This window comes from Vigna unguiculata, chromosome 6 (genome assembly GCF_037176805.1).
Source record: "Vigna unguiculata cultivar grain cowpea cultivar isolate G323 ecotype 2 chromosome 6, ASM3717680v1, whole genome shotgun sequence".
Classification (NCBI taxonomy): Eukaryota; Viridiplantae; Streptophyta; class Magnoliopsida; order Fabales; family Fabaceae; genus Vigna; species Vigna unguiculata.
Genome location: NC_140797.1, coordinates 32,649,687 through 32,663,409, shown reverse-complemented (window position 1 = coordinate 32,663,409; position 13,723 = coordinate 32,649,687). Strand labels below are relative to the sequence as shown.

At 29.6% G+C, this 13,723-nt stretch overlaps 2 protein-coding genes across 2 annotated transcripts; one reads left to right on the top strand and one right to left on the bottom strand.

Annotated features, from left to right (window-relative positions):
- Window positions 1-1,519: 1,519 nt before the first annotated feature.
- On the top strand, window positions 1,520-3,268 carry LOC114188657 (UDP-glycosyltransferase 72E1-like). The gene has a single exon (XM_028077232.2). It carries the CDS (start codon window positions 1,581-1,583, stop codon window positions 3,132-3,134), a length of 1,554 nt encoding a protein of 517 aa, XP_027933033.1. The 5' UTR covers window positions 1,520-1,580; the 3' UTR covers window positions 3,135-3,268.
- An 8,849-nt stretch (window positions 3,269-12,117) lies between these two features.
- On the bottom strand, window positions 12,118-12,900 carry LOC114188839 (uncharacterized). Its single transcript, XM_028077496.2, has one exon. The coding sequence runs from the start codon at window positions 12,742-12,744 to the stop codon at window positions 12,460-12,462; it is 285 nt and encodes a 94-aa protein (XP_027933297.1). The 5' UTR covers window positions 12,745-12,900; the 3' UTR covers window positions 12,118-12,459.
- Between the last annotated feature and the right edge of the window lie 823 nt (window positions 12,901-13,723).

Genomic DNA, 13,723 nt, shown 5'->3' with positions numbered 1-13,723 from the left:
AGAGAAAAATCTTGTATATGTAAAAGAAATATGATTCATATACACCAAAAGAGTGTACTAACACTTGTGTTGTTTCGAGCGAGAGAAACACAACAAGCGAAAATTTGCAATGAAAGTTCAAATTTCAACGTAAATAAGCACATATAACAAGGCGATGTTTTAAATTTTCTCTGCATTCATGCGAAAACTTGTGAAGAAATCAAGTAAACATTATACATATATTATATTTTAGGTAATTAGTTTTTATTATTTTTTATAATAAAATAATATAACATAATAAAAATGATCAAATATAAATTATAATGATTTTAAATAATAGATGTAAATAAAATAAATAATAATAATTACAATATAAATAATAATAATAAAATAAATAATAATATCAATATTATTATTATTATTATTATTATTAATCATTTAAGTTTATCAATCAAAACATTTTTTTAATCTATTAAATTCATTACATCACTTTTAATAACTTCGATATTTCATTTCAAATCTCTTATTTCTTATAACTTTTGTCTTAATCTAGATATTATCACTCTCGACTCTCTTCTCCCTTAAACACATTATCTCAAGAATTTAAATTCTTCAGTGACTTTTTTTATGTTATTTTTCTATGTCTTCAAATTGATGTTTTAAAATATATTAATTCTTTTTTAAAGTTATAAAATAATGTGTTTTTAATACTTAGTAAGCAAAAGACAACAACAACAAAATCCAATAGAAAAATTGAACTTCTCTCTCAAATCCATCTTAAAAAACAAAAACACCCATGGACTTACATGTTTCAAGCTATTTTAATAGTGTTTAGAGGAAATTTAAAAGAATTCATCGTTCATATATTCGAAAAAAAAGTTTCTTCTATTAGAGTACATTGTATTAAGAAGAATACTTTAAATTTAATTCAACCTTACAAATTCAGTTTAGTAAAATCATTACAAAAAAATTGAATAAGATATAAACCTTTTTTATATATATAAATTGATATTAGAACGCATTTAAGATGTTTCGAAATTCCAAATTCGTTGAGACATTGTTAGAGTCTATCGATGTACTTATGAGATTTGTTCGCTTTTGAGTTTGCTTTTGAGATTTTGTCGTTAAAAAGCACTTTAAAGGATTTAAAGAAAAAGAGATATTTAAATGATCCTTGACCTTAACTCCTAAACAATGTAGAACTATTAGGTGTCCTAAGTCGAGAATTAAGATAATTTTCGTCCCTATCAGTAGGATGAATCATTACATTATAAGGTATTATCCGGTTTTGAAAACTTCAATTCTGTCAAAAATTTATCTCTAGAAGTTTATCATTAGATAACTTTTCTAAAGATAAAAGGAGAAAAATATATTTAACTTAGGTTTGTACTTTTGTGTAAGGGAAATAGAAATGAAACAAGAACAATATTTCATTAAAGAAGTAATATTTATAATATTTTTATTTGACCAATGTCTCAAGAATACCATTATCATATTTAGAAGGGTTCATTTATATAATTTCCTAAAGTCTTGTATAAACTTAAAAAATGAAAACTTGTTGAATGAGTATACTGCAGTATTATGTATATAAATAATCTCTTATGAGAATTAAAAGACGAAGAAGAAAGATACCAGAGGTGAAACTGAGGAACCTTGAATCGATCGTAAGAGAGATGACAGCATCAAAGCCACATGCAGTTCTTCTGGCAAGTCCCGGCATGGGACACATAATTCCGATGGTGGAGCTAGGGAAGCGCCTCCTCACACACCACTCCTTCCACGTCACCATCTTCGTCGTCACCACCGATTCCGCAACCACAACCTCTCAGATTCTCCGACAAACATCCAACCTTAGTTCCCTCAACATTGTCCATGTTCCTCCCATCGATGTCTCCGACAAACTACCACCCAATGCTCCCGTAGAACTACGAATCGGGTTAACCATAGTCGAGTCTCTTCCATTTCTAAGCTCCTCCATCACATCCATCAACAACTTTCCTCCTCCTTCAGCTCTCATCGTTGACATCTTCGGTCTTCCAGCTTTGCCCATAGCACGTGACCTCGGCATGCTAACCTACGTTTACTTCGCCACCAGCGCCTGGTTCTCTGCGGTTACAGTTTATTTTTCGGATACCAACAAGAAAGTTATAGAAACACACGCCGAAAGCCGCCAACCGCTTTCGATTCCCGGCTGCACGCCGGTCCGGTTCGAGGACACGCTTGAATCGTTTTCATCTCCGGGAGGGATCATGTACGAGGGTCACCTTAGAGCGGCAAAGGAGATCGTAGCCGCTGATGGAATTCTGATGAACACGTGGCAAGATCTGGAGCCTGCCGCGACGAAGGCGCTGAGAGAGGATGGGGTTTTGGGACGGTTTACGAAGGGGGAGGTGTACGCGGTTGGACCGTTGGTGAGAAGCGTGGAGAAGATACCGGAGGGTGGAAAGAAAGGTGGGGTTTTGCAATGGTTGGACGAGCAACCGGCTGAGTCGGTAATCTACGTGTCGTTCGGGAGCGGTGGGACAATGTCGGCGAACCAAATGAGGGAGGTGGCGTTGGGGTTAGAGCTGAGCCGGCAGAGGTTTGTTTGGGTGGTGCGGCCACCTCGCGAAGGTGACGCGAGTGGCGCGTTTTTCAACGTGGCGAGTGGCGTTGACGCTGCAATGAGTTACTTGCCGGAAGGGTTTGTGGAAAGAACGGAGGGGGTGGGGGTTGTGGTCCCCATGTGGGCCCCGCAGGCGGAGATTCTGGAACATCCTGCGACGGGGGGTTTCGTGACGCACTGCGGTTGGAATTCTGTATTGGAGAGCGTGGAGAACGGCGTTCCCATGGTGGCGTGGCCGCTTTACGCTGAGCAGAAGATGAATGCTTTCATGCTGTCGGAGGAGCTTGGGGTGGCGGTGCGCGTGGCGGAGGAGGGCGGAGGAGTGGTGGGAAGGGAACAGGTAGCGGAGGTGGTGAGAAGAGTGATGGTGGAGGAAGAAGGTGCTGCCATGAGGAACAAAGTGAAGGAGCTGAAACTCAGCGGAGAAAAAGCATTGTGTATGTTTGGGTCTTCTCATCACTCGCTTTCTGAAATGAGGAAAGAGTGTGAAATTCATGTGCAAGCTTCTTCTTCTTCTTCATCTTCATCTTCAACATCATCACCATCTTAATTATCTACTTCACTTCGAGTCTTTTCCATTCTTCAATCTCTTTTGCCTGTTAATGGCTATGTGACACTGTTTCGCAATTATCTCAGTTTGGATTCAACATAAATATTACCTTATCAGAAACTTTTATGTTTTCACTGTCTTGTTCAAATTCCTGATTAACTTCTTTAATATTTTGCGAAAAATATACGTATAAACCTCTTTTTTTGTACATAATTAGTCTTTTCTATTTCTCCTCTTATCACGCATATATATCTCATAACTTTATCTAATTTTATCTCTTTTAACATATCTTATTTTCTCTTTCGATGGGTGAGATTAGGGATGTCAACGGGGCGGGTAGGGTACGAGTAGTACCCGTACCTTACCCGCTGGATAAATATCTGCCCTGTACCCGTATCTATATTCGTCGGGTATCCGTTATGCGAGTATTCGTCTATTTTTTTCATATCCGCGGGTATCCACGGATACCCGCGAGTATTTACAAAATTATTTAAAAAATAAATATTTAATCATAAATTTAAATAAAATAAAATACATCATTGTCATAAATTTTAAATAAAACTCAAATAAACTCAAGTCCAAATAATTATAAAAGTAAATATAAAATGACGTTCAACAAAATGAAAATTCTTTAATTAGTGTTTACATCAAAAAGTCAAATTGATTCCTAAAAAATAAACAAAATAAACAAATAATAAACCTCAATTACCACATCCTAAGTATTCTTATTTTGATTCCATCATTTGACAACAAACATACCATAAATGTCATTGTCCATTGTCTATATTGGATTTGATGTATATGCCCCATTTCAAATAAAGGAAAGAGAAGAATGTCAAGGGTGTACTTGGAAGAAGACAACCTACCAATACTTAGAAAAATGAAGACAGAATATTTTTTACTAATATATATATATATATATATATATATATATATATATATATATATAAGGGTATTTTTGTGAATTAAAGTTTAGCGGGTACGGGTATCCACGGGTACGGATACTATGATAACCGTACCCGCCCCGTTAACATGCGGGTATCAAAAATACCCATACTCGCGGGTAGCGGGTATCCATTTTTAATATCTATTTTCTATCCGTTATGGGTTTTATCCGCGGATACCCGCGGGTACGGATTTTTTTGACATTCCTAGGTGAGATATAAATATACATGAAATATATTTATCTATTTAAAAATATACTCCATTAGTCTACTTATAGAATTAAAAGATGTTAAATTCTCATATAAGGAAATTAAAACTTATTTATCGATTTGAAAATATAACAGCTACTAAAATGAAGATTTTTTTATACTATAAAACAAAATATATTTTTAAATTATTTTTTCTGTCACTTTTTTTGACCTATCGTGTAAAATGAGGTAATTAGTCGTGGGTTGAAAAACTTTTAAAACGAGTTTTTAGTTTGTTTGTTGTACACGAGAGACATGAGAATATTTCAAAATTTGAAAAAAAAATACTATGTAATCAAAGGAGGACAAATAAAATATGTTATAGTCCATGATAATGTTATTTTATGAAGTTTAAATAATCTTGTACAACTCTTTCATTTCATTAAGTCAATGATTATAATTTATAATTAAGAAGTTGATACAATATTCATACAGACTGTTCAACATACACTGAGTCATTATTACACAGATCAGCAGTTTTCTAATAAATAAGATATATTTTCTTATATCTTATGAATTATTTTCCTTTTATAATATGAAATATATATTTTAATTAACAGACTACTGTATAATTTTAGTTAACCAGATTTTGAATAAATGCAGTGAGAGATCTGGATTGATATCATCCTAGGATATAAAATAATATATCCAAAATTTATACATTTAATTATTATTACTAATACAATAAACATAAATACATAATTTAGGATAACATCGGAGAATACTCTAGCCAATAAAAAAAATTAAACCAACTAGATTAAAATCTCCTTGAATTTTTTTTTAGAAAAATGATAGTTTTCAAGTTGTATTTGATATGTACTCCATTTTAAATAAGCTCTTCAAATCTCATCTTGTGACTCGTGGCTCATTGGATATTTCCATATTTGAAGATGTTTTTTTTTTGGATTACGTTCCAAAGAATTAATATAGAAGAGTTGAATTTGTCATGTTTTCATCTTCACGAGTATATTCCCTTTTATCATTTTTAAAAAATGAATTTATTATTTTATTCTTCATCAATATACCTATTGAAAATAAAATAAGACTAAAAAATAATTTATCATAATCTAATAAAAGTAGTTTGAGAGACGTAAATACTAAAAAAAAATTCGATGATAATCAAACCACACTTAAAATCTAGTTATAAAAAACACACAGTACAATATTTTGTCTTCTATGTTCATAAAATAAAAAATTAATATACAAGAGGTTCATTAAATAAATAATAAATAATTAAACTAATATTTCACTATCAAGTGAGATTAGAGGGAATTACCTTCTTCGTTATTTCTTTGAAAATGGAAGACAACAACTTAGAGATGAGAGCAAAAATAGTAGATCTTTTTTATCTTCAGAAACAAAAGAAAATAGGTTAGAATGGGATATGTGAACAATTTGTGAGAAACTCAAGACATGTAATGGAACCACAACTAAAATCCAATTATAAAAAAAATACAGTACAATTTTTCTTCTATGTTCATAAAATAAAATATTAATATAAAAGAGGTTCATTAAATAAATTATTAAACTAATATTTTACTATTAAGTGAGATAAAATAATTAGCTTCTTATTTTCTTCTTCGAGAATGGAATAGATCGGAGGAGAAATAAGAACAAAAAAATAAATCTCTTTCTCTTCACAAATAAAAAAAAAACATATGAGAATGAAAAATAAGAACAATTTGTGAAAAACTCAAGCCACAATAGAAAAAAAAATCTTAATAAATCTTTTTATTCTTTATTTTTTATTATATTTGATTTTATATTTTACTATTTATTAACTTTAATTATTATATTTATAAAAGAAATAAAATATTTGATTTAATTATCATTAATTTGTAATATATTATCTAATATCTATAAATAAAAAAAAATAAAAATACCTATAATATAAAAAAGTTTCAAAATCCTCCGCCACTGATATAAATAAGTGAATACAATAGAAAAAAAATGGTTAAAAACCACTGTATGGATATAATTTCTACATATGAAAACACCAAAAAAATATATAAAATGTAAAAGCATGAAAAAATTTAATTCACTTTTAGAAATCATCACAAGAAATTTTAGAAATTTATAAATAGAATTTGGTAAGTAAAATAAATATTTGAAATGTAGAAAAAATGGACAAAAATACTAAAAAAAAAGAAAAGAGATACTAAATAGTGAAATTTTGAATTTAGGATCCCTGACCTCATTTGGATGTTGGCCACCATAATAGAAATCCAATTTCCAAAACTTTGTAATTCTGTGCATCTTCATTCGAGATCCACAAAAATATATACAAGTAGAAGTTGCTACAAAATAAATTTGACTTAAAAATCATTTTTTACCTATGTGTTAGTCAATTTTCCGATATTAGTATTGGTAGTCAAAACTAATATAGGCCAAAGATAAAATGGAGTAAGCTGAAAATTTTGTGGTTAAGAAAAACTCTTAAATTAAAATGCAAATCAACAAACGCGAAATGCATTTAACAATGTCCAACAAAAACTAGTAGAAACGAGAATGCAATGAGCAATATCTAGCATACACATTTAGTATCTCCAAAACCAACGTTTTCCACAAACTACATTTTAAAATAGGTATCTCTTTATTCCTCTGTTAATTGTATTTCACAATCTCCCTTTTCAATTGCAACAAAATCATTAACTTTCTCATTTCTAGCCAATGTAGAACTTAGATTCACACTTTCTTTTACTGGAGAGATACAACACCAATGAGACTTTAGTCCAACCACATAAAACATTGACACCACTCTCAACCCAAAACCTTAAGGCGATAAATTTATGGGTCTTTATTCTTATATAGTGCTTTACTTTCTCCTTTCTAGCCAATATGAAATTTATACTCATACTTGCATTCCTAACAATTATGATTGATGGATTTAGGACTGTCGTAATAAATATTCATAATTTATTATAAAAAATGTCATGGAGTCACTTGTTATGACGGGAGGACTTAAAATCGATGTATTAAGTACTTTTAATTTATTACAAAAATTTCAATGTGTCACTTATTATGGTGGGTGGATATAAAACCGGGGACAGGTTTATTTGGCATTTATTGATTGCATATTTGTGAGTATCTTATCATTGAACATGATACTAGAATAGATAACTAATTGATTGTGCATCTAGATATAGAGTACATCATTGATCATTCATAACATAAAAATTTTTATCATTAAGGGTTCTTATTAAAGTTTGGACTTGCTGCTAAAGCATTAAGGCTTGTTACATAAGGTGTGAATGCTATAGTAGGAATTAGAAGACTATTTTTGGTGTTTTTGATTTGAATTGGATCATGAAACCCAACCTGAGTGAAGCTTTTATCTTATTTTCTTCTCAATCAAGTTCTTTGTTTTCATTTTACCAATTCCTTTTAGTCTTTACAATTGAACTATGAATTGATTTTATTTTATTTTTATCTCAACCTAAAATGTAAATGCTTGAGCTTGAGAAGCTTCTGGACCAGTGGGCTCATAAAACTCACTAGGATAAGCGGTATTATTAAACCAGACAAAGCAACAAGCAATAAAACCAAAAACAGATAAAGCTTCCCGCGTGCCATAAATGGCCTACAAATAGAAAGAATCCTAGAACAAAATGAGAAGTAGCTAACCAACTTCTAGGAGAAACATAATTGACTGCATTAATCTCTGTAGCTACGCCACCCACGAAATTTAATGAACCTAAAGGAGCATGAGTCATATATTCCGCAGAACGACGTTCCTTTATCAGAAACTAACCAATTAATTTAAATCACATTAGTCCTTATGGAATATGATATATAGATTTGTGCATTGTATTACTTGTGCGATTTGGTACACTTGTCTATTTTGTAACAAGTTTGTTTTTTAAAAAAAAAAAGGCTTAAAAATTAAGAGAAATAGTTTCGTTATCAGCTCCACGGTGGACATCAATGTTTCGATTCCAAGTCTGATGATAGAATCATTGTCAATCACCATACATCCGAAGTATTGTCCACTTTGAAGTATGTGTTTCGTCATGATTTTGTCATCAAAACACCTCTCAAAAAGTGAAAAAAGTATTTAAACCATTTTAAACCTCAATTTCCGATACTAATACTAACAACATTTCATATAATTATAATAAAACTAAATTGTAATAACGAATTTTTTAAAGTTTGTTACAAATTAAAGTATAAATAAAAAATTATAAAAGTGATAATCTTATGTGGTTTGATATTGTAGCAAACCTTGCAATAATTTTTATTTTCTTTTTACATAGTCAATGAACATTATTAAATAGAAACAACATTCAAGATGGAACCTAGTAACAATACCACGTCGCAGCCCATACACAGTTCACATGGCACTACAATGATTAGTCACACTAAAATAATGTTTAATTGCCAAATGTTATATAAGCTTTTCTAGCAAACAAATTTGAGTTATTCATCACACGTTTTACCTGAAATTAAGACATAGAATGCAAGGTTGACTAGGTCCAATCTAATCCGAGTACTCTTTCAATTCATAACAAAGCCCAACCCGAGTAAGCTCCCACGGCCCAATCACAATCCAGTAACTAATTAACGGTTTTTGCATTCTTAACCCCGTTATTACTACTACCTTCATCTTCACATTATTAATTGAAAGACTAAAATACCCTTCGTTAGTGTAGTATGTTATTGTCCTCACTTGTGTTACTGTGAATTCAAATCTTTTACTGATTTTTTTTTGTGTGATTCTTTATTGAACATTAATGTTAATATATTATGATTTTTTAATGTATTTTAAAACATTAAAATCAGTATATTTTGGGGCCTTTAAAAAGCCTAAACCCTCCATCAGAACGATGGTAAAAAAAACTAGAAAATTTTAAAAAATGGGTACTCTTGAAGTTGCCATTGAAATATACTATAGAGGGTAGAAGGGTCACTTTCAAATTCGTGGAGTGACAATAGTAATATATGGGGTGCATGTAGTAAAATCTTGAATTAAGTTACCGATTGACCCAATCTTCTTTATTCTTTTTTATTCACATCCCTTTGACTAAGCAAGTAATTTATTTATTTTTTCTGTCAAGAATTTCTAGAGTTAATGTTCAGAGACTAATTCCTTTTAGAATAGTGAATGGTTATTAATTCAATAAACTTTCCAACACAATACAGATTAAACATAAATTTCTCCGCGGTTTATTGACATGTTCCCTTATATGTAAACTAATTTTTTGGACATGTTTTATATTTTACAAAGATTCTTTCTTCAGCTAAAGTTGTTGAAATTAAATGTAAGAGTTTGAAATGAAAATAATAATTGGATTTGAAAATAGCTTTCACATTTGTATATAATATAATTTTCTCAACCATAGTAACGAATTAAACTACGCTACTTCTATTATCATGAAGGAACAATGTTTATGAATATGTTTTTAAAGGAAGAGAATATTTTGTTACTTACAAGAACGATTAGTTTTGTATAAAATATTTTCATGAAGGAATAATATTATGAATATTGTTTTTAAAGGAAGAGGATATTTAGTTATTTAAAAGAATGTTCAGTTTTGTATAAAACTCCTCTAGGGAAATATTATGGGGACCTTAATCAAAGTTCATTTTGTTTCTTTGTGTTTTTACAATTTTTTATTTAGTTATAGACCTTAAATGATTATTAGTTAATATAAATATAAATAGATTAAGCCAATGAGAATATAAGTTTAAGTACAGAAATATAAGTAAAAATACATTTTGATTTTATAATTTTCATCTCTAATAAATTAATATTATTATCATCAACCTTATGAATGCACAGAAACTATTTTGACACCTACACATTAGGTGTGGGTAAAAATAATTTTATTTTGAAAATGTTTTTTTTTTCCTGAAAATGTTCAATTTAGGGTTAAAATAAGATTTATTCTCTAACTTGTTTTAAATTTTAAATAAGCAATTTTATTTTACCTTTCAACGTTTACAAAAATTTGCCCTTTAATCTTATTCGTTTCTCACATTAAAAAAAAATATATAATACATTTCTCTAACCATTATTATTTTAGGTGTTGATTACACTTCTTTCTCTTTCATTTGAGTCTTCTCATCGGTTAACAAATTAATTAATTAATTCTTTGATGGTTTTCATTTAGATTCGTTCAGAAGAACTTATCATATTATGAAGAATTTTATCATTTAAAAAACAACATCTACAAGGTGAATCATCTTATTATTTATCTTACCCATACTATTCAAAATGTTGTAGAATGTTTAATTAGTCCAAAGATAATGTGGATGGAAGTAATATCATATTATTTTTTTGAAGTGATAGGGTATGAGATGGTTATATATTTTTTTCTTCTAAACTATATAATTTTTAATGGAAAATCAGTTTTTTTTTTTTATTTATCAAGAATGTAATTCTTGCATTTGACAAACTTATAATATAATTTACAATTTGATTATTCTATAAATTATTTATTACAATAATACGTTAACAACTACTTAAATAAAATCCAAGCATTTGAATATAGTATTTGATTACAAGAACCTCACATCCTTAAAAAAGCTGAACAAAATATTTAATTTTTAATGAGAAAAATATAGCATTATTTACAATATAGTGAGACTAATTCCACCACCAGTTTTTTTTTTTTTCTTTCCATACACAAGGTTGAAATTGGAAAATCAAATAGGTGACATAAACCATCAGACAGCTAGCATTTGAAAAACATACAAAACAATACGTCATGTTATAAAATGATAATTAATTGAAGGATGTAATTTAAAATTAGGAATTTCATTTATATAATTAATTTATTATTTATGCATGTGTTCACTGTCATAAATCAATATAAAAAAATCATAATTTACAGGACTTAATTAGTGAACAATTAATAAACCAAACAATTAAGAAGGGTAATTAGAAATTGGAAACTAAGTTAAAAAAAAAAAAAATAGGGTACTGAGATTTAGTATCGAAATCAAATTTGGGAAGTATATGGTCAAGTCAACAATTACAAGAACAAAAGTGAATACATCTTTATGTACCCTTTCTTTGCATACATCGCAAAACCTTTAAAACACTAACTTTGACAGATAATTATTAAAGAAAAGTGACCTAAGCGAAGGTGCTTTGCTAAAAATTTTTTATATTTTCTCTTAATTTTGTTTTGATATTATTTTTTTTTAAAATACTTATAAATTTTGTTGAGAAAAAAAATTTACAAGAAATTACTACTAATTGTTTTGTAAAATGTTTTGTATAAAACATTTTCCGCAACAAATTTTATAAAAAATACTTATAAATTTTATAATTTCATAAAAAATAATATTCACGAATAAATTATCTATCAATTAAAATTTAAAATAAAAATGACAGAAAAAAAATATTACCTTACAACTTAAAAAAAAAAATCCTATATAATATAAAAATTTGTATTAAATGAGATTCATCAATCTAAATACCTAACATTTCAAATCAAAAGGCGCAGTTAACTCTTAGTTTGTAACAAATCTAAGTACTCTTAGAATGCTATAAGGCCAATTTGTCAAAGAAAATCCCAAAGGGTATCCATATATATATATATATATATATATATATATATATATATATATATATATATATATATATATATATATATATGCATTTTCCGTTCAATCTGATAATGATATGCAGATAACAGCTAACCACCCTGCAATCACAAGGTACTGACTGCATAATATATGCAGCAGATCATTCACCATAAGAAAAATAAAACAAAAAAAACTGAAGTTATGAGTACATTTTTAATCAAAATAGAAGTTTTTAAGTTGGAAGTAATGCAGATTAATAACAGTACAAATCAATTCTTATTAAAAAACAGTGCTATATCTTATCAAAGTGTTCAAGTATACTCCTTCCAAGAAACTCATGAAATATGAAGAACAAAAAAAGAGAAGCAGAAAAAGGGAAGAGAGGAAGAAAACTAAGCAACAATCCTCAAAAAGTATAGCAGAAAGGGCACTCCCTATAGTTTTTGTATGTACAAAGAACAAAATCTACAAGCACATGCAAGCACCCTTGTTTTCCCTTATATATATATAAACCTCAAAACTCTTGCATCATGATGATCACAATAAGAATCAGGATTGACCCAACAAGCCAATTCTCTTTTTCATCATCATCATCATCATCAGTCCTCAGGGATGCTCTGAAGTGCTGGTCTCCATGGCCGTTGAAGTGCTTGGAAGCCTCCACTGTGATCCATCAACTGAGACAAAACCTGCTCCACCTTCAAGTCCCTCACATCCACTTTACTCAACAACTCCTCAAGCTGCTTCTTACTGATCTTGATCTTCACCTCCATCGTGGTGGCGCTGACAGCACCAAAAGATCCCTTATCTGCTGAAAAATCCCAATCCTCATCATCATCACTGTCATATCTGCAAGACGATTGGCTTTTCAAGCAGTTTCCCATTTTGCAGAAAGCTCGAGAGTGTGCTTGTGCAAAAGGAGAGAATGAAAGAGAGAGAGAGAGAGAAGAAAGAGGAAGAATGAAGGTTTGTTTGTTATGTTATGTTATGATGAATGAAATGTTTGAAGAAAAATGTAAAGAAGGATAGAGGGTTACAGAGAGAGTTGGAGGATATATAAGAGATGGGTGGTGAAGGAGAGAGTCACATGAGAATGAGTCAAACCTAATATTTTCCACGTAAGGGGGTGTTTGGTTGTGTGTGTTTTTCTTTCTATCTTCTCTTACGTGGAAAAGTTTTGGTCAAATGGAACCCACCGTGGAAACTGGCGGCTTTTGGCTTTTGCGTTTGCCTTTTCTCTCCAATGGAAAAGGAGCTTTATAGAGTAGTAGTGTGCATGGGCATAACGTAATATTATGCTCTGAATTTTACCTACCAATTTAGTACTGTTTGATTTTTCAATAACCTATTATTCATATAATTGATTTGTACGTAAATCCCCTGAACCCCAAATGTTTAAATGGAATTTTTTTATATTTTAAATTTGAATTAAACTATTGTTTTAATAGACTTTTGTATATACTAGTGTTTTAAACTATTGTATATTTTTTGTTTAATTTATCATTATCTATATACAATTAAATATTATCTCACATATTGATTTTTTTTTTAAATTTTAAATTTAATTTATAATTTTAAAGCAGTTGTAAAATGACCATTTGATACTTTATGGTCAATTTTTTGGTTGTCTTTTTCAATCAAAGAATTCACCGGAGAATTAAACAAAAAGCATATATGCATAACATGTATTTACGAATTAAAGAAAATCATATTTACAAATTTTTAAAATTTATTTAATTAAGGATTAAATTTATTAATATAAAAGCGTATAGCTATAAATTAAAGGAACTAAAAACAAATTGTTTTAAATAATTAATGTGTTCCTTAAATATACGAGATGATATTAATTCAACCATTAAGAAT

What these genes read in the sequence shown, in the direction of transcription:
- LOC114188657 (XM_028077232.2), top strand. Translation starts at nt 1,581, where the DNA reads ATGAGAATTAAAAGACGAAGAAGAAAGATACCAGAGGTGAAACTGAGG.
- LOC114188839 (XM_028077496.2), bottom strand. Translation starts at nt 12,744, where the DNA reads ATGGGAAACTGCTTGAAAAGCCAATCGTCTTGCAGATATGACAGTGAT.